Below are 21427 nucleotides of genomic sequence, written 5' to 3'. Positions count from 1 at the left end.
GAGAAGGTCTCCAGAGATGGTCTGGAGGAGGGAGGAAGGGATGGGGTCGAGCTGGCAGGTTGTCGGTAGAAAGGGGCTTTAGCAGCAGATACAGAGGAAGAGAAGGTAGAGAGGAGGGAGTGAAAGGATGATAGGTCCTCTGGAAGTTTTGTTTTCCACCAGTTTCGCTCAGCTGCCCGCAAACCTTTTCTGTAGACTCCCACTGAGTCACTGAGCCACAGAGGAGGAGGGGAGGGCCGACTGGGGGGAAAGGGGACGGTGCCAGTCATAAGATGTGGAAAGGGAGGAATGTAGGGTCAAACAGGCAGAATTAGGGGACAGGAGGGAGTAGGATTTAGAAGAAGGGAGAGACGATAGGATAGAAGAAGAGAGAGTAGTGGGAAAGAGAGAGCGAAGATTGCAATGACACATGACCGTATGGGTAGGGGCTGAGTGGGTGGGGTTGGAGGAGAGGGTTTACAAATGTAAACAGCCATTTCTTTCTCTTTATCCCTCCATCATTCTCTCTCTGCCTACCTTTCTCTATTTCTCCCTCCTTTCCTCTCTTATTTGCTCCCCACTCCATCTCTCCCTCTCTCCCTCCCTCTTTCAGGCATTGTGTTGTGTGAGGAGCCCAACAGCCATCTGTACACCTTCCGGGGGGAGCTCCACTGGAGAGGAGAGCGCCACCCTCTGGACAGTGAACACATCCTGCTGAGAGGAACAGTACTTCGAAATACAGACACAGCCTTTGGCATGGCGATATACACCGGTACTCAGCACGCATACATAGCCCCTGCTTCAATACCTTATGCACCCTTTCTTTCCCCCTAACAGATCAATGACAAGGACTATGAAATTGAACGTGTAAATAACACAGATCTTCCTGTCCCTCAGGCTCAGATAGTAAAATCCTTCGCAACGTTGGTCGGCTCAGAGTCAAGATGACTCAGATTGAGAAGGTCCTGAACAAAGTTGTCATTGGGGTGAGTGATAAAGGCCAGGAGAGGATGAAGTAAAGCAGTGTGAGAGTTATGGAGATAGATGGTTTTATCTGTTCATTTATATAACTCTCTTGTCTTGAATCATTTTATTATGATAAAGGATCCAACTTTTTTTATGTCTGCTTTTCGTCTGCTAAATGGCATATATTATTATTATTATTATTATTATTATTTAATCAAATCAAATCAAATCAAATCTTATTTGTCACATACACATGGTTAGCAGATGTTAATGCGAGTGTAGCGAAATGCTTGTGCTTCTAGTTCCGACAATGCCGTAATAACCAACAAGTAATCTAGCTAACAATTCCAAAACTACTTACTACCTTATAGACACAAGTGTAAGGGGATAAAGAATATGTACATAAAGATATATGAATGAGTGATGGTACAGAGCGGCATAGGCAAGATTCAGTAGATGGTATCGAGTACAGTATATACATATGAGATGAGTATGTAAACAAAGTGGCATAGTTAAAGTGGCTAGTGATACATGTATTACATAAAGATGCAGTAGATGATATAGAGTACAGCATATACATATACATATGAGATGAATAATGTAGGGTATGTAAACATTATATTAGGTAGCATTGTTTAAAGTGGCTAGTGATATATTTTACATCATTTCCCATCCATTCCCATTATTAAAGTGGCTGGAGTTGAGTCAGTGTGTTGGCAGCAGCCACTCAATGTTAGTGGTGGCTGTTTAACAGTCTGATGGCCTTGAGATAGAAGCTGTTTTTCAGTCTCTTGGTCCCAGCTTTGATGCACCTGTACTGACCTCGCCTTCTGGATGATAGCGGGGTGAACAGGCATGTGTTCATGTGTGTGTTCATATACATGTATGTGTGTGTCTGTGATCTCAGATAGTGCTGTTCATACTGCTGATGGCTCTACTGCTGGCTGTGGGGTCAGGAGTGTTTCAGGGGCGTGTGTCGTCCCAAATAGAGGTTCTGTCTGCTTTAACGAGGGGCAACTCGCCCATCTACACAGCCTTCCTCACCTTCTGGAGCTATGTGATCCTGCTCAGCCCTGCCATGCCCATGTCTCTCTACATCACGTGAGTAACACTACCAGGGTTGGTGTCAGTTCTATTTGAATTAATTCAATTCCAATACGAGAAATCGAAAAGTGGAATCAGCTCTTCCAATCCTATAGTACTGTACACAGCATACTTATTCAGCAGTCTATGAATCTCTGTTGAAATGTATTTTGTCGGTCACACATCTAGTATTGAGTATGTTCATGTCTCTGTGTGCAGGTTTGAGATGGTCCACGTGCTGCACAGCCTGTTTATAGGCTGGGACGTAGAGATGAGAGGAGGGGTGGAGAGGTCCATCCCTGCCCAGGCCCGGAACACCTCTCTGAATGAGGAACTGGGTCAGGTGGGACATCTGTTGAGTGACAAGACAGGCACCCTCACCCAGAACCGCCTGCTCTTCAGACAGTGCTGCATTGCAGGGGACATCTATGGTAAGGATGGCCCATGACCTGGAAACAACCACCCTCTGTCTGTGTGTTAGATTTGATTTCACCACTAAACCTACAAGGGCCTGGAGTACCTTGTGTTATTGTGCAGCAGGTTCTCAGTCTGCTCCCCGGTTCGGAAAGACAGTGACTGAACTCACTTTTGTTTGCATCTGACTAAAGACCAAGACCTACATTTGTATGTGTTAGACTCAGGGCTTGAGTTCCAGGGCTGTCTGGGCACTATCAGGGCTGTCTGGGCACTATCAGGGCTGTCTGGGCACTATCAGGGCTGTCTGGGCACTATCAGGGCTGTCTGGGCACTAGGCACTATCAGGGCTGTCTGGGCACTATCAGGGCTGTCTGGGTACTATCAGGGCTGTCTGGGCACTATCAGGGCTGTCTGGGTACTATCAGGGCTGTCTGGGCACTATCAGGGCTGTCTGGGTACTATCAGGGCTGTCTGGGCACTATCAGGGCTGTCTGGGTACTATCAGGGCTGTCTGGGCACTATCAGGGCTGTCTGGGCACTATCAGGGCTGTCTGGGCACTATCAGGGCTGTCTGGGTACTATCAGGGCTGTCTGGGCACTAGGCACTATCCGGGCTGTCTGGGCACTATCAGGGCTGTCTGGGCACTATCAAGGCTGTCTGGGCACTATCAGGGCTGTCTGGGCACTAGGCATTATCAGGGCTGTCTGGGCACTATCAGGGCTGTCTGGGCACTATCAGGGCTGTCTGGGCACTATCAGGGCTGTCTGGGCACTGTCAGGGCTGTCTGGGCACTATCAGGGCTTTCTGGGCACTATCAGGGCTGTCTGGGCACTATCAGGGCTGTCTGGGCACTATCAGGGCTTTCTGGGCACTATCAGGGCTGTCTGGGCACTATCAGGGCTGTCTGGGCACTATCAGGGCTGTCTGGGCACTATCAGGGCTTTCTGGGCACTATCAAGGCTGTCTGGGTACTATCAGGGCTGTCTGGGCACTATCAGGGCTGTCTGGGTACTATCAGGGCTGTCTGGGCACTATCAGGGCTTTCTGGGCACTATCAGGGCTGTCTGGGCACTATCAGGGCTTTCTGGGCACTATCAGGGCTTTCTGTGCACTATCAGGGCTGTCTGGGCACTATCAGGGCTTTCTGGGCACTACCAGGGCTGTCTGGGCACTATCAGGGCTTTCTGGGCACTATCAGGGCTGTCTGGGCACTATCAGGGCTGTCTGGGCACTATCAGGGCTGTCTGGGTACTATCAGGGCTGTCTGGGCACTATCAGGGCTGTCTGGGTACTATCAGGGCTGTCTGGGCACTATCAGGGCTGTCTAGGCACTATCAGGGCTGTCTGGGCACTATCAGGGCTGTCTGGGCACTATCAGGGCTGTCTGGGCACTATCAGGGCTGTCTGGGCACTAAAACAAAAAGTACCCCCCCCCCCCCTGGATACCTTTTCCCCAGAGCTGAAGATCCAAATCAAGTTCTGTGAATGTGTTTCTTTGCCTCTACTTTACGAACACATTGTTGATGTCACCCTCCTTTCACCTTTCTCACTGTCAATCGCACATATGCTAATTCTTCAAGTTTAACCGGTAAGACGTTTATGCAGCATCTGCATACCAACCGTTTGATCTCAATCAGTTTAATAGAGATATGCATTTAGGTCATATTGAGTTATTCCGTGTTGTTTCGAAGTAGCCTACAATCTTGTTGTGAAGGATGTACAATGACCTATACACCAGGCGGTGTCAGAGGAAGGCCCTAAAAGTTGTCAAAGACCCCAGCCACCCCAGTCAAAGCCTCGCTACTGTATATAGCCTCGCTACTATATAGAGTCTGTCTTACTGTTTTATTTCTTTACTTACCTATTGTTCACCTAATACCTTTTTTGCACTATTGGTTATAGCCTGTATGTAAGCATTTCACTGTAAGTTTGTATTCGGCGCAATCAAATAAACTTTGATTTGATTGTAGAGCAGATGGTGTTAAGTATAGCATAGCCTACCTGTGTTTTAGTTTAAATCAAAGCATATGTTTTACCTAGTGGCTCACGCTGTTAAGTTTTGACAAATCTGATTTGAGAGAAAAATGTGACCATTCCCACAATCATGAAATCATGAAATGAGGTGGTGTTTTTGTCTTACAGTAACTTTATACTATGCTATTATATTCGGTTCTATTATGTAGAATACTATCATTATCTGATCTTGCAGACTTTGATTCAACTTTGATCCAATTTTATTAAACCAGCACCATTCACCAGAGTAGCCTGGCCTCCACGAGTAAAGCAGAGACTGTTTGTAAAGTAGAGAATCCTGCGCATGCGCAGAATCTTCAGGACCTTTAGCTGTCAGGAAAGAGGGGTTGTCATGCATAGGTGTAATTTGGTGGCAGGGAAGTCAGGCGCAGGAGAGTCAAATGGAGCGTAAAATGGAGTCTTTTAATCAAGTCCAACGAGTATGCTCCATAACACTAACTGTACATAAACAAACAAACATGGGTACGAGGACCCAACGCGCACCTAAACAACAATCACACTACACTGACAATAAAACAATCTCTGACAAAGACATGAGGGGAAACAGAGGGTTAAATACACAACAGGTAATGAATGGGATTGAAAATAGGTGTGTTTCGGAAGACAAGACAAAACCAATTGAAAATGAAAAAAGGATCAATGATGGCTAGAAGACCGGTGACGTCGAACGCCGAGCACCGCCCGAACAAGGAGAGGCAACGACTTCGTTAGAAGTCGTGACAGTACCCCCCCCCCTGACGCGCGGCTCCAGCTGCGCGTCGACACCGGTCTCGGGGACGACCCAGAGGGCGAGGTGCAGGGCGATCCGGATGGAGACGGTGGAATTCTGATAACATGGAAGGATCTAACACGTCCTCAACCGTAACCCAGCATCTCTCCTCCGGCCCGTACCCCTCCCAGTCCACAAGGTACTGAAGGCCCCTCGCCCGACGTCTCGAATCCAAAATGGATCGAACAGAGTACGCCGGAACCCCCTCGATGTCTAGAGGAGGCGGAGGAACATTACGCAATTCAGCCTCCTGGAGCGGGCCAGCCACCATCGGCCTGAGGAGAGACACATTGAACGAGGGGTTAATACGGTAATGAGTGGGTAGTTGTAACCTATAACATACCTCGTTCACTCTCCTCAGGACTTTAAACGGCCCCACAAACCGCGGACCAGCTTCCGGCAGAGCAGGCGAAGGGGCAGGTTTCGGGTCGAGAGCCAGACCCTGTCCCCTGGTGCGAACACTGGGGCCTCACTGCGGAGATGGTCTGCGCCAATTTTCTGGCGCCTTATGGCACGCTGAAGGTGGACGTGGGCTGCCTCCCAGGTCTCCTCGGCGTGCCGAAACCAATTGTCCACCGCAGGGACTCGGTCTGGCTCTGATGCCAAGGAGCCAGAACCAGCTGATACACTAATACACATTGAAAGGGAGTAAGGTTAGTGGAGGAGTGACGTAGCGAGTTCTGAGCCATCTCTGCCCAGGGCACGAACGTCGCCCACTCCCTCGGCCGATCCTGGCAATAAGACCGCAGAAACCTACCCACATCCTGGTTAACTCTCCCCACCTGCCCATTACTCTCGGGGTGAAAACCTGAGGTAAGACTAACCGAGATCCCCAGACGCTCCATGAACGCCTTCCAGACCCTTGATGTGAACTGGGGACCCCGATCAGACACTATATCCTCAGGCACCCCATAGTGCCGGAAAACATGTGTAAACAGGGCCTCTGCAGTTTGTAAGGCCGTAGGGAGACCGGGCAAAGGGAGGAGACGACAGGACTCTGAAAACCGATCCACAACGACCAGAATCGTGGTGTAACCCTGTGAAGGTGGAAGATCAGTCAAAAAAATCCATCGACATGTGCGACCACGGCCGTTGAGGAACGGGTAGAGGTTGTAGCTTACCTCTGGGCAGGTGTCTAGGAGCCTTGCACTGGGCGCACACCGAGCAGGAAGAAACATAAATCCTCACGTCCTTAACTAAAATGGGCCACCAGTATCTCCCGTCAAGACAGCGCATCGTCCGACCTATCCCAGGATGACCAGAGGAGGGTGACGTGTGAGCCCAATATATCAATCGGTCGCGGACAGCAGACTGAACGTACAGACGACCAGCTGGACACTCAGGGGGAGAAGGCTCTGCACGTGACGCCCACTCAATGTCCGCGTCCAGCTCCCACACTACAGGCGCCACCAGACACGAAGCTGGGAGTATGGGAGTGGGATCGATGGACCGCTCCTCTGTGTCATACAGCCGAGACAATGCGTCTGCCTTAACGTTCTGGGAGCCTGGTCTGTAAGAAAGAGTAAACACAAAACGAGTGAAAAACATGGCCCACCTTGCCTGGCGAGGATTCAATCTCTTCGCCTGCCGGATATACTCCAGATTGCGGTGGTCAGTCCAGATGAGAAAAGGGTGTTTAGCCCCCTCAAGCCAATGCCTCCACACCTTTAAAGCTTCTACGACAGCTAACAGCTCTCGGTTCCCCACATCATAGTTTGCTCCGCTGGGCTGAGCTTCTTAGAAAAGAAAGCACAGGGGCGAAGCTTCAGTGGTGCACCCGAACGCTGAGAGAGCACTGCTCCTATCCCAGCTTCGGATGCGTCCACCTCCACTATGAATGGCAAAGAGGGATCCGGATGAGCCAGCGCAGGCACCGAGGTAAACAGAGTCTTCAAGTGCTCAAAAGCCCTGTTCGCTTCAGCCGACCACTGCAAGCGCACCAGGCCCCCCTTTAGCAGTGAGGTAATGGGAGCTTCCACCTGACCAAAACCCCGGATAAACCTCCGGTAGTAATTGGAAAACCCCAAAAAACGCTGCAACTCCTTTACCGTGGTTGGAGTCAGCCAATTACGCACAGCTGTAATGCGGTCGCTCTCCATCTCCACTCCTGAAGTGGAAATCCGATGCCCTAGGAAGGAGATGGATTGTTGGAAAAACAAGCATTTCTCAGACTTGACATATAGATCATGCTCCAACAGGCGACCAAGCACCCTGCGCATCAGGGACACATGCTCGGCGTGTGTAGCAGAGTATATCAGAATATCATCGATATACACCACTACACCCTGCCCGTGCAGGTCCCTGAAGATCTCATCTACAAATGATTGCAAAACTGATGGAGCATTCATCAACCCATATGGCATGACCAGGTACTCATAATGACCTGAGGTGGTGCTAAATGCCGTCTTCCACTCATCACCCTTATTAATACGCACCAGATTGTACGCACTCCTGAGATCCAATTTTGTGAAAAAACGTGCCCTGTGCATTAACTCAATAATCGTATTGATCAGAGGTAGCGGGTAACTATATTTCACTGTGGTTTTATTAAGAGCTCGATAATCAACGCACAGGCGTAAATCACCATCCTTCTTTTTCACAAAAAAGAAACTCGAAGAGACGTGTGAAATGGATGGCTGAATGAACCCCTGATGCAGGGATTCAGAGACATATGTCTCCATAGCCTCCGTCTCCGCTTGCGACAGGGGATACACGTGACTCTTGGGATATGCAGCGTCTACCAGGAGACCTATCGCACAATACCCCCGTCGACGGAGAAGGCGAGAGCCAAATTGGCATAGTCGGGGGAATGCACACGGTGGAGACCTGGTCTGGACTTTCCACCGTAGTAGCACCAACGGAAACCCCTAATCACCTACCTGAGCATTCTCGCGACCACCCCGGGAGAGCCCTCTGTGGCCAAGAAACAGTGGGGTGATGGCAAGCTAACCAGGGTAAGCCTAGCACCACAGAATACGCAGGAGAATCAATAAGGAAAGACTAATCTTCTCCTTGTGACCCTCCTGCGATATCATACACAAAGGTGTGGTTACCTCCCTGATAAACCCTGACCCTAATGGTCGGCTATCTAAGGCATGAATAGGGATAGGCATATCCACAGGAACAATGAGCTAAACTTTCATTAAACTATGAGCTAAACTTTCATTAATGAAATTCCCAGCCGCACCTGAATCTACTAGCGCCTTATACTGGGAATGCAGTGAAAAATCAGGAAAAAAAGACAGAGACAAACATTAGTGCAGCAGAGGGCTCTGGATGAGAATGGTGCCTACTCACCTGGGGTGACGCCAGAATGCCCTGCCTGCCCTCTCTATTCCCAGAGGAACCAACCCGGCATCGAGCTCTCTGCTACCTTGAATGGTGCTCCAGCGGAAAACCCACTCCGGTCTCCCTGCGCACCATCCCTCCCAATTCCATATGTTCGGGAGAGAGGGTGCGGGAGGATGGAACAACCAGACCCCGATCTAGACGTCCACAAGTAGCCAGCATGTTGTCCAGCTTGACGGACCTGTCCACCAGCTGGTCGAAGGTGAGGGTGGTGTCTCTACAGGCCAGCTCCCGACGGATGTCCTCGCGTAGACTACATCGGTAATGGTTGATCAGGGCCCTGTCGCTCCATCCAGCACCGGCAGCCAAGGTCCTAAACTCCAAAGCAAAATCTTGTGCACTCCTTGTCTCCTGCCTCAGATGATAGAGAAGCTCACCCGCTGCTTCACGGTCAGATGGTACTGGGGAGGCCGTGATTAGATACAAGTTCAGTTTAAGGAGGAAACCCTGGCAGCCGGCAGTATCTCCGTTGTATCCCGTAGGTAGGGATAAATGGGTCTTCGATTCCGAAGAGGAAAAAACATTCACGGGAGATTCCGGTTGTGGTGGTGGTGGCGCTGGAGAAACTCCCTGTCTCTCCCAGCGATCCATTTTCATTACAATGTGATCCATGACGGAGCTGATAGCGTCAAGCTCCCTCGCTTGTTCCTGAACGCGTTCCTCCAGCTCCATGGGCATAGTGTCCTCCCCTGCTGACTTCATATATTGGTCAGAGATTCTGTCATGCATAGGTGTAATAGGTGGCAGGGAAGTCAGGCGCAGGAAAGTCAAATGGAGTGTAAAATGGAGTCTTTTAATAAAGTCCAACGAGTATGCTCCATAACACTAACTGTACATAAACAAACAAACATGGGTACGAGGACCCAACGCTCACCTAAACAACAATCACACTACACTGACCATAAAACAATCTCTGACAAAGACATGAGGGGAAACAGAGGGTTAAATACACAACAGGTAATGAATGGGATTGAAAATAGGTGTGTTTCGGAAGACAAGACAAAACCAATTGAAAATGAAATAAGGATCAATGATGGCTAGAAGACCGGTGACGTCGAACGCCGAGCACCGCCCGAACAAGGAGAGGCAACGACTTCGGCAGAAGTCGTGACAGGGGTCCAGAAAAGTCGGATCCGCAGCCACTCTGATAACAAATCAGGGCACCCTTGTAAGTGTTCAAATATTCATATGTGAATGTCGTTCCAGCCCTCGAGAGTCAAGGTGTAATCTGAAATTTGTCTGGAATCACATTCCCCATCTGCCCACTGTCTACTACTACTATCGGTCTGGTAGTTAGAACATGCTTACTGTCAGTCTAAAGGTCCCCACTCTCCCCACTCTCTCTCCACTCTCCCCACTCTATCTGAAAATGTCTTCATTTCTCCTTTTTGAATTTTTCAGGTGATGCGTCAATCAGTGCAGAGGAATCCCAGGTAATGATCCAGGTTTAGATGTTCCATATCATTGTAGAGGAAAACATTCACGTTATGTGATTAATTCCGTTTATTTGCACATTGTCAAATCAGTCATGAAGTAGTAAATAAAGAAAAGAACATAACTTCCATCTCTCTGCCCCACCTCTGCCTCCCCCCAGACATTAGACCTGAGCTGGAACCCGTTCTCCTGTGGGGGTCTGTGTCTGTCAGACCAGCGGCTGGTGGACAGGTTGAGGGGGCAGCAGTGCCCACAGAGCAGACAGTTCCTCACCACACTGGCACTCTGCCACACCGTCATGACCGAATGGAAGAACGGTGAGGGCAAACAAGTCAATCATCTGTAATTAACATTTTACCATGTAAGTTCGTAAATTTAACTAGGTAAATACTTGGTGTTTTCTGTACAGTAAAATACAATTGTTCTAAACCCTCTCAAGAAGTAGGAAAACACATCTCAGCATGATACAACAATACAGCTGGGCGATTCCATGCCAGTGTAGGCCAAATATATTTTTGGTATGTCAGATTGTTCTTTCAATTCACACATAGAAAATGAATTGGGAGGAAGGATGTGTTTGACATGTTTTTTACATTTGTATCACAAACCATTTTGAAAGTGAAAGTTGACACTTTTAGGCCCTTTTTAGACCTATACACACATCCTGTAAGACCCTATGATCTGTGAACTGTACCGTACAGACAACATCTTGGTGTCATTATACTCTTTGTAGTGTTCTCCAAAATATGGAGTTTGTCATGATTCTGAAATGCATATTTCAAAGTATTTTATTCAACATTAAAAACATTAATATCTCAAAATAACCCTTTTGGATTTTGTTCATTTGAAGACATATTGTTTGGAACAATATACTCTACGTGTACATCACATTTCCAGAGTGGGCTCTCTGCTAATTCTGACAGTATGATACATTTTATGATCAAGACCGTGAAGGGAAAATGGATTCAAAGGGAATATTATATTGACCTATAATGTCAATTTCTATGTATGAAATGGGTCATATCATTAAAAGTAGCAGAGCACCCACTCTGGAAATGTGATTTGTTTGAAGAGTATATTGTTCCAAGCAATATGTTAAAAAAAAAAATATAAAAAAATAAGCTATATCTAAAATGGTTATTTTGAGTTATTCATATTCATAATTCTGCGTTGAATAAATGAATGTGAAAAATAGTATTTCAGAATCTAGACATACTCCATACTCCAATCTCCATATTTGAGAGAGCACTATACGGAGGATAATGACACCAAGATGTTGTCTGTATCATGTACGGTACACAGATCATAGGCTCTAACAAGAGGCATATATAGGTCTAAAAAGGGCCTAAAATTGCCACTTTCATGATTTTCATGTAAAAAGTATGCCGAACATCCTTCCTCCTAATAAATCTACTACGTGAGAATTTCCAGAAGAATCTGAGATGCCAAAAATATGTTTGTGTTATGCTGGCTTGGAATCGCCCAGGTACTGTTACAGTTCTGTTGCGTGATGTTTGTCCTAGGGGCCCCGGTGTACCAGGCTGCGTCCCCAGACGAAGAGGCCCTGGTGGGGGCAGCCAGGGAGCTGGGTTGGGTCTTCCTCTCCAGGACCAGGAACTCTCTGACAGTCAGTGAGCTGGGGCTCAAACGCCACTACCAGCTCCTCACTCTGCTTGACTTCACCAGCCAGAGGCGACGCATGTCTGTACTGGGTAAGACTGACATTACTATCTGGCCATGTTAGGAAGGATGAATGTACGACCCTAACCTTGAGCTTACCCGTAAAAAATATATCCTAATGAGGTACTTTCTCAAAAGATCTGACAGAATTTTCCTACCTGAGTGAGACTGGATGCATCTGCCCCACAGCTCCCCTATCCTGGACCCTTTCCCTTTCTCTCCCTTCATCTCTCTATCCCTCAGTCTCTCATCTTGATGTATTCTCCTGACATGTATAAATGTGTTCTATCCTCTGATGTATTTTGTGTTTGCAGTGCGGGAGCCAGAGGGAGGGCTGAAGTTATACTGTAAAGGTGCTGACATAGTGATCCTGGAGAGACTACAAAAAGACTGTCCACATCTGGAAAGCACTGAGAGAGCCTTAGATGTAAAGACACACACACACACACACACACACACACACACACACACACACACACACACACACACACACACACACACACACACACTGGGGCGGCAGGTAGCCTAGTGGTTAGACTGTTAGACTGTTGGACTAGTAACAGTACAGATCTGTTGTTCTGCCCCTGAACAAGGCAGTTAACCCACTGTTCCTAGGCCGTCATTGTAAATAAGAATTTGTTCTTAAATGACTTGCCTAGATAAATAAAGAGAAAACACAATGCATACTACATTTGCATTGATCCCCCTCTTTTTTTACGCTGCTGCTACTCGCTGTTTATACTTTAGCTTATTTAGTAAATATTTTTGTAACTCTATTTCTTGAACTGCATTGTTGGTTAAGGCCTTGTAAGTTAGCATTTCACTGTAAGGTCTACACCTGTTGTATTCGGCACATGTGACAGATACAATTAGATTTGATAATAAGCAGAGCAAGTAGATCTCATGCAGCATCTCATCCAGCATCTCATCCAGTATATTCCTGTCCTCCTCCAGCTGTTTGCCCAGTCCTGTCTGAGGACTCTGTGCATAGCTGAGCGAACTGTATCTGAGGCCAAATGGGAGGAGTGGAGCAAAACCATGGCCCAGGCTGCCATGACAACCCATAACCGTGATGACATGCTGGAATGGCTGCATGACGACATGGAGAGAGATCTAAAGGTATCCTCATAATCAGGGCACTGCATTACAGTATGTTTACCATACAATGACATTTGAGGAGAATTCCTATGCTCCAAAGGATGACGCCCATCAAGGAAACTCATGAAAGCTTTATATAAATGCAATGTGATCCAAAATCAGAGTGATGAACTCTCTGTACATCTTGGTTCCTGTTGTGCAGCTGCTGGGGGTGACAGCTATAGAGGACCGGCTACAGGACGAGGTCCCTGAGACCATCTCCATGCTCAGACAGGCTGGACTCAAAGTCTGGGTGTTGACCGGGGACAAGAAAGGTAACTACTGCTCCCCGCTGTCTGTCTGTCTCTGTCTGTTGGTCTTTCACTCCTCTTTTCTCTCTCTTTCTCTCTGCAGAGACAGTGGTGAACATAGGGTACGCCTGCAGACTTCTGGATCCTGATACCAGACTACTAGAAGGGGATGAACTGAGGTCAAACATATTTACACACACACATACACACAAAGACACACATTCCCACACACACACACACACACGGACAAACACACAGTCACACACGGACACACACACATGGACACACACACACACACATTGACGATACTTTTCCAATATATCTACTTTTCTGTATCCTCCCACAGGCAGCTCCTCCAGTCTCCTGATCCAGAGATTACTTTCTCCAAGGGCAAAGAGACAGAGCTGTGGTGTGTGGACAGGGAGAGGGCTGGGGAGAAATCAGCGCTGGTCCTCACCGGCCCTGAACTGGTAAACATACACTACCGGTCAAATGTTTAGAAAACCTACTCATTCAAGAGTTTTTCTTTCTTCATTTTTTAAACACATTTGGAATCACAAGGTAAGCACATAAGTGTTAAACAAATTATTTGAATAACCACCCTTCGCCTTGATGACAGCGTTGCACACTATTGTCATTCTCTCAAGCAGCATCATGAGGAATGCTTTTCCAACTCTTGAAGGAGTTCCCACATATGCTAAGGACCTGTTGGCTGCTTTTCCTTCACTCTGCGCTCCAATTCATCTCAAACATTTCAGTTTGGTTGAGGTCAAGTGATTGTGGAGGCCAGGTCATCTGATGCAGCACTCCATCACTCTCCTTGGTCAAATAGCCCATACACAGCCTGGAGGTGTGTTGGGTCATTGTCCTGTTGAAAAACAAATTATAGTCCCACTTGGCACAAACCAAATGGGATGGCATATCGCTGCAGAATGCTGTGTTGGTTAAGTGTACCTTGAATTTTAAAAAATCACTGACAGTGTCACCAGCAAAGCACCTCCTTCACCATCACACCTCCTGCTCCATAATTTACAGTGGGAACCACACATACAGAAGATCATCCATTCACCTACACAAAGACACGGCGGTTGGAACCAAAAATCTCCAATTTGCACTTCAGACCAAAGGACCAATTTCCACCGGTCATTAATGTTCATTGCTAATGTTTTTTGGCCCAAGCAAGTCTCTTATTATTATTGGTGTCCTTTAGTAGTGGTTTCTTTGCAGCAATTCGACCATGAAGGCCTAATTCACACAGTCTCCTCTGAACAGTTGATGTTGAGATGTGTCTCTTACTTGACCTCCGTATAGCATTTATTTGAGCTGCAATTTCTGAGGCTCCAATGAACTTATCCTCTGCAGCAGAGGGAACTCTGGGTCTTCCATTCCTGTGGCGGACCTCATGAGAGCCAGTTTCATCATAGTTCTGCGACTGCACTTGAAGGAACTTTCAATGTTCTTGAAATGTTCTGTATTGACTGACCTTTATGTTTTAAGTAATGATGGACTGTCGTTTCTCTTTGCTTATTTGAGCTGTTCTTGCCATAATATGGACTTGGTCTTTTGCGAAATAGGGCTATGTTCTATATCCCCCCACCTTGTCACAACACAACTGATTGGCTCAAACGCATTAAGAAGGAAAGAAATTCCACAAATTAACTTAACAAGGCACACCTGTTAATTGAAATGCATTCCAGGTGGCTCCTCATGAAGCTGGTTGAGAGAATGTCATGAGTTTACAAAGCTGTCATCAGTATTTTATATAATAACACTTTTTTTGTTTACTACATGATTCCATGTGTTATTTCATAGTTTTGATGTCTTCACTATTATTCTACAATATAGAAAATATTTAAAAAATTAAGAAAAACCCTTGAATGAGTAGGTGTTCTTCGCACCTTTTAAGGAATGACCCAGGTGCAGTAATCCGGAGTAGTGGGTCAAAGGTACAGGACAACAGGCAGGCTCAGGGTCAGGGCAGGCAGAACGACAGAACCGGGAAACTAGAAAACAGGAGCAAGGAACAAGCGGGAGCAGGGAAACAAAACACTGGTAGGTTCTAACGAACTTGCAACAGACAAACAGAGAACACAGGTATAAATACACAGGAGATACTGGGGAAGATGGGCGACACCTGGAGGGGGGTGGAGACAAGCACAAAGACAGGTGAAACAGATCAGGGCGTGGCAGTTCTAAATATTTGGACCGGTAGTAAAGGTGTTAATGCTATAATACTCTCCCTTTTAAGACCATAAGACTGAAAACCTTATAGCTTAGTGATTATCCATAATTCTGTATCATTCATTTGCTCTGAGTCTAGTAAACACTCCCTTAACCTAAAGGCTGCCTTATCGTGTTGTTTATTCAGAAAACCATCACACAAAATGTTAATAGTGTTCATGGTTTGTCCATTCTCAGGCAGAGTTTGATGCCAGGCCAGAGTGGGGTGCCAGGTTCATTTCCCTGGCAGGGCTGTGCCAGTCAGTGCTCTGTTGCCGTGTGACTCCCGGCCAGAAGGCTGACGTGGTCACACTCGTTAGGAAAAACACTACCTCCATCACCATGGCAATAGGTGACGGCACCAACGACGTGAACATGATCAAGAGTGAGTGTGATGGAAAAAAAGGTTGACTGTGAAATGATGTTATGATTTCTGTTCAAAGACAGGGTGTATTTAGCATGTCCTTTCTCACTCTCTCTCTCTCTCTCTCTCTCTCTCTCTCTCTCTCTCTCTCTCTCTCTCTCTCTCTCTCTCTCTCTCTCTCTCTCTCTCTCTTCCTCCCTCCTGTAGCGGCTCATATAGGGGTAGGTTTGGCTGGGGTAGAGGGGGGTCAGGCAGTTCAGAATGCTGACTATACCCTGGCCAAGTTCAGTTTCCTACAGAGGCTCCTATTGGTCCATGGACGCTGGTCGTACCGCCGAATTGCTGTCTTTCTGCGTTACTTCCTGTACAAAACCTGCAGCTTCGCTTTGGTGCACATTTGGTTCGGCTTCTTCAACGGCTTCAGTGCCCAGGTTAGATGGCAACACTGGTCACATTGGTTTAGCACCAGAATCATTTATATAACGCTAATGGTTTACGGGGGAGGGGGTTCTGGGTGGGGAACAACCAATGGGTGGGTTTCCCTGTGGGTCCTGTTTTTGTTTCACATCCATGGGCTTATTAACACTAAAGATAACAATTCCATCGTTAATAATGCATTCGTGTTTTTATGGCAACGCTACCCATTATTTCTTGGAATTTGAAAGGTCTGAATATTGCTATCAAATGTTGCAGCTGTCTTGATATCCTAGCAATGACCAGTGGTGGAATATATACAATTGTCACACTTGACTTAAAGTAAATATACCTTAATAAAAAATGACTCAAGTAAAAGTGTTAGTCACCCAGTAAAAATACTACTTGAGTAAAAGTCTAAAAGTATTTGGTTTTATATATACTTAAGTATCAAAAGTAAATATAATTGCTAAAATATACTTACTCAAAAGTAATAGTATACATCATTTAAAATTCCTAATATTAAGCAAACTAGACAGCACTATTTTCTGTTTTTTTAGTTTACGTCTAGAGGAGCACACTCCAACACTCAGACATCATTTATAAACGAAGCATGTGTGTTTAGTGAGTCCGCCAGATCAGACGGAGTAGGGATGACCAGGGATGTGTGTGAATTGGACCATTTTCCTGTCCTGCTAAGCATTCAATGTGACAAGTACTTTTGGGTGTGAAGGAAAATGTATGGAGTTAAAAGTATATTATTTTCTTTAGGAATGTAGTGAAGTAAAAGTACAAATTGTCAAAAATATAAATAGTAAAGTTAAGTACAGCTACCCTTAAAAACATCATAAGTAGTACTTGAGCGTTTTTATTTAAGTACTTTACACCACTGCAAAAAAAAACATTCATATAGAGAAAAGGAAGACAGAATCACTTTCCTTAAATGTATCCATAATGGAAGAAAATTGCCTTCATTAAGATGTACGCTCCAAATTCACATTTTTATTCTCTCAACAGCATATTATTAGAATTAACTTAATTCCCTCTGGTTATTAGGACATACTTTAATGGCATTTTGGACATGTGGGACAAATCTATACTGAAACAAAATGTGCAGTTTTGTCACACGTCTAAATTTTTATTTTATTAAATTATTTTTAATTTTAGCCTCTTTTCTCCCCAATTTCGTGGTATCCAATTGTTAGTAATTCCTGTCTTGTCTCATCGCTACAACTTCCGTACGGGCTCGGGAGAGACAAAGGTCGAAAGCCATGCGTCCTCCGAAACACAACCGAACCAAGTCGCACTGCTTCTTAACACAGCGCACATCCAACCCGGAAGCCAGCCGCACCAATGTGACGGAGGAAACACTGTGCACCTGGCTAACTTGGCTAGCGCGCACTGCGCCCGGCCCACCACAGAAGTCACTGGTGCGCGATGAGACAAGGCTATCCCTACTGGCCAAGCTCTCCCTAACCCGGACGACGCTAGGCCAATTGTGCGTCGCCCCACGGACCTTCCGGTCGCGGCCGGCTGCGACAGAGCCTGGGCGCAAACCCAGAGTCTCTGGTGGCACAGCTAGCTCTGTGATGCGTGTCGACACTGGCCTCGGAGACGACCCGGAGGGCGAGGTGCAGGGCGATCCGGATGGAGACGGTGGAATTCTGATAACATGGAAGGATCTAACACGTCCTCCACCGGAACCCAGCATCTCTCCTCCGGCCCGTACCCCTCCCAGTCCACAAGGTACTGAAGGCCCCTCGCCCGACGTCTCGAATCCAAAATGAACAGAGTATGCCGGGACCCCCTCGATGTCTAGAGGAGGCGGAGGAACATCACACACTTCAGCCTCCTGGAGCGGGCCAGCCACCACCGGCCTTAGGAGAGACACATGGAACGAGGGGTTAATACGGTAATTAGTGGGCAGTTATAACATACCTCGTTCACTCTCCTCAGGACTTTAAACAGCCACACAAACCGCGGACCCAGCTTCCGGCAGAGCAGGCGGAGGGGCAGGTTTCGGATCGAGAGCCAGACCCTGTCCCCTGGTGCGAACACCGGGGCCTCACTGCGGCGACGGTCTGTGGCAATTTTCTGGTGCCTTATGGCGCGCTGAGGAAACCTGGGAGGCAGCCCACATCCACATGCCGAAAGCAATTGTCCACCGCAGGAGCCTCGGTCTGACTCTGATGCCAAGGAGCCAGAACCGGCTGATACCCCAATACACATTGAAAAGGAGTAAGGTTAGTGGAGGAGTGACGTAGCGAGTTCTGGGCCACCTCTGCACAGGGCACGAACTTCGCCCACTCCCCCGGCCAGTCCTGGCAATATGACCACAGAAACCTACCCACATCCTGGTTAACAATCTCCACCTGCCCATTACCGAGCAGGAGGAAACATAAATCCTCACGTCCTTAGCTAAAGTGGGCCACCAGTACCTCCCATCAAGACAGCACATCGTCTGACCTATCCCAGGATGACCAGAGGAGGGTAACGTGTGAGCCCAATAGATCAATCGGTCGCGGACAGCCGACGGAACGTACAGACGACCAGCTGGACACTCAGGGGGAGAGGGCTCTGCACGTGACGCCCGCTCAATGTCCACGTCCAGCTCCCACACTACTGGCGCCACCAAACACGAAGCTGGGAGTATGGGAGTGGGATCCATGGACAGCTCCTCTGTGTCTTACAGCCGAGACAATGCGTCTGCCTTGATGTTCTGGGAGCCTGGTCTGTAAGAAAGAGTAAACAAAAAACGAGTGAAAAACATGGCCCACCTTGCCTGTCGAGGATTCAGTCTCTTCGCCTGCCGAATGTACTCCAGATTGAGGTGGTCAGTCCAGATGAGAAAAGGGTGTTTAGCCCCCTCAAGCCAATACCTCCACGCCTTCAAGGCTTTTACGACAGCTAACAGCTCCCAGTCCCCCACATCATAGTTTGCTCCGCGGGCTGAGCTTCTTCGAAAAGAAAGCACTGGGGGCGAAGCTTCAGTGGCGTACCCGAACGCTGAGAAAACACTAACTCCTATCCCAGCTTCAGATGCGTCCACCTCCACTATGAATGGCAAAGAGGGATCCGGATGAGCCAACACAGGCACCGAGGTAAACAGAGTCTTCAGGTGTCCAAAAGCCCTGTTCGCCTCAGCCGACCACTGCAAGCGCACCGGGCCCCCCTTTAGCAGTGAGGTAATGGGAGCAGCAACCTGACCAAAACCTCGGATAAACCTCCGGTAGTAATTGGCAAACCCTAAAAAACACTGCACCTCCTTTACCGTGGTTGGAGTCGGCCAATTACGCACGGCTGCAATGCGGTCGCTCTCCATTTCCACTCCTGAAGTGGAAATCTGATGCCCTAGGAAGGAGATGGATTGTTGGAAGAACAAGCATTTCTCAGCATTGACATATAGATCATGCTCCAACAGGCGACCAAGCACCCTGCGCACCAGGGATGCTCGGCGAGTGTAGCGGAGTATATCAGAATATCATCGATATACACCACTACACCCTGCCCGTGCAGGTCCCTGAAGATCTCATCTACAAATGATTGGAAGACTGATGGAGCATTCATCAACCCATATGGCATGACAAGGTACTCATAATGACCTGAGGTGGTGCTAAATGCCGTCTTCCACTCATCACCCTTCCGAATACGCACCAGATTGTACGCACTCCTGAGATCCAATTTTGTGAAGAAGCGTGCCTCGTGCATTGACTCAATAACCGTATTTATCAGAGGTAGCGGGTAACTATATTTCACCGTGATTTTATTCAGACCTCGATAATCAATGCACGGGCATAAACCGCCATTCTTATTTTTCACAAAACAGAAACTCGAAGAGACGGGTGAAATGGATGGCTGAATGTACCCCTGGCGCAGGGATTCAGAGACCTATGTCTCCATAGCCACCGTCTCCGCTTGCGACAGGGGATACACGTGACTCCTGGGATATGCAGCGTCTACCAGGAGATCTATCGCACAATCCCCCCGTCGATGGGGTGGTAATTGAGTCGCCTTCTTTTTTGAGAAGGCGAGAGCCAAATCGGCATATTTGGGGGGAATGCACACGGTGGAGACCTGGTCTGGACTTTCCACCGTAGTAGCACCAATGGAAACCCCTAAACACCTACCTGAGCACTCTCGCGACCACCCCGTGAGAGCCCTCTGTGGCCAAGAAACAGTGGGGTTATGACAAGCTAAGCAGGGTAGGCCTAGCACCTCCTTGTGACCCTCCTGCGTTATCAGACAAAGGTGCGGTGACCTCCCTGATAAACCCTGACCCTAATGGTCGACTATCTAAGGCACATATGTCAGAGTCAAGGCCCGCGGGCCACATCCGGCCCGCGAGAAGGTTTTTTACGGCCCCTGGGATGATCTTGATTTATTATTAGAACCGGCCCGCAGACCGCAGCAAGCCGGCAGCCCGCAGATCTTTTACACGCACCAATACTACATTTCCCACAATGCAACGGTGACGCACCGAGCAGTAGGCTGCTTCATTTCAATATTTATTGGCACAGCAGTTGTCAGCATCACAGTAAAATTAACTTTCAGATACCCATCAAAAATGGCAAAACGGAAGGTGGACACTGAGAACCGGGGGTTTCAAACAAGGTGGGAGTCGGAGTATTTGTTCACGGAGGTAGCTGGAAAACCTGTGTGTCTTCTGTGTGGAGAAAGTGTGGCGGTACTGAAAGAGTATAATCTGAGACGACATTATGAAACGAAACACGCGGATATAAACAAGAATATGGACATGGAACAAAGGCTACAAAAGGCAGAGGAATTAAAACGAGGCCTCAAATCTCGACAGGCTCTGTTCAAAAAAGCCAAATCACAAGGCCAGGCTGCTGTCAAGGCCAGTTTTATTTTGGCAGAAGAGATCGCTAAATCAGCCCGGCCATTTACGGAGGGGGATTTCATCAAAAACTGCATGATTAAAGTTTGTGACGAAGTTTGCCCAGAAAAAAGGCAACTCTTTTTAAATGTGAGTCTGAGCAGAAACACCATTGCCGAGAGAGTAGACCAGTTGTCCATCAATCTAAAAGAGCAGCTTGTGAAAAAGGGAAAAGATTTCATTGCATATTCCTTGGCTGTGGATGAGAGCACCGACATTTCTGACATTGCCCAGTTGTCAATTTTCATCCGCGGAGTGGACTCCAGCCTAAGCGTGACAGAGGAGTTTTTGGCTTTACGTCCTATGCATGGCACAACTACGGGGCATGATTTGTATGAAGAGGTGTCAAGATGTGTAAATGAGATGGAGCTGCCTTGGGAAAAACTTGTGGGTTTGACAACCGACGGAGCACCTGCGATATGTGGACACAGGAGCG

The 21427-nt window shown here is 47.5% G+C and overlaps 1 protein-coding gene across 3 annotated transcripts in view; it reads left to right on the top strand.

Moving 5' to 3' along the window:
• Positions 1-21427, top strand: part of atp8b3 (ATPase phospholipid transporting 8B3) — a 44050-nt gene that overhangs the window by 9768 nt on the left and 12855 nt on the right. For 2 of the 3 annotated variants that reach the window (XM_046352611.1, XM_046352613.1), the window contains exons 12-25: positions 593-751; positions 877-965; positions 1853-2046; positions 2248-2459; positions 9999-10030; positions 10192-10348; positions 11555-11743; positions 12026-12138; positions 12666-12830; positions 13012-13123; positions 13203-13278; positions 13446-13569; positions 15518-15704; positions 15891-16114. In XM_046352611.1, coding sequence (XP_046208567.1) covers positions 593-751; positions 877-965; positions 1853-2046; positions 2248-2459; positions 9999-10030; positions 10192-10348; positions 11555-11743; positions 12026-12138; positions 12666-12830; positions 13012-13123; positions 13203-13278; positions 13446-13569; positions 15518-15704; positions 15891-16114 — 2033 coding nt within the window. The remainder of the gene's footprint in view (positions 1-592; positions 752-876; positions 966-1852; positions 2047-2247; positions 2460-9998; positions 10031-10191; positions 10349-11554; positions 11744-12025; positions 12139-12665; positions 12831-13011; positions 13124-13202; positions 13279-13445; positions 13570-15517; positions 15705-15890; positions 16115-21427) is intronic. The other variant, XM_046352614.1, reaches the window with a different exon arrangement.

The sequence above is a fragment of the Oncorhynchus gorbuscha genome, linkage group LG06 (assembly GCF_021184085.1).
Source record: "Oncorhynchus gorbuscha isolate QuinsamMale2020 ecotype Even-year linkage group LG06, OgorEven_v1.0, whole genome shotgun sequence".
NCBI lineage: Eukaryota > Metazoa > Chordata > Actinopteri > Salmoniformes > Salmonidae > Oncorhynchus > Oncorhynchus gorbuscha.
This window is presented reverse-complemented; position numbering and strand designations above follow the sequence as displayed.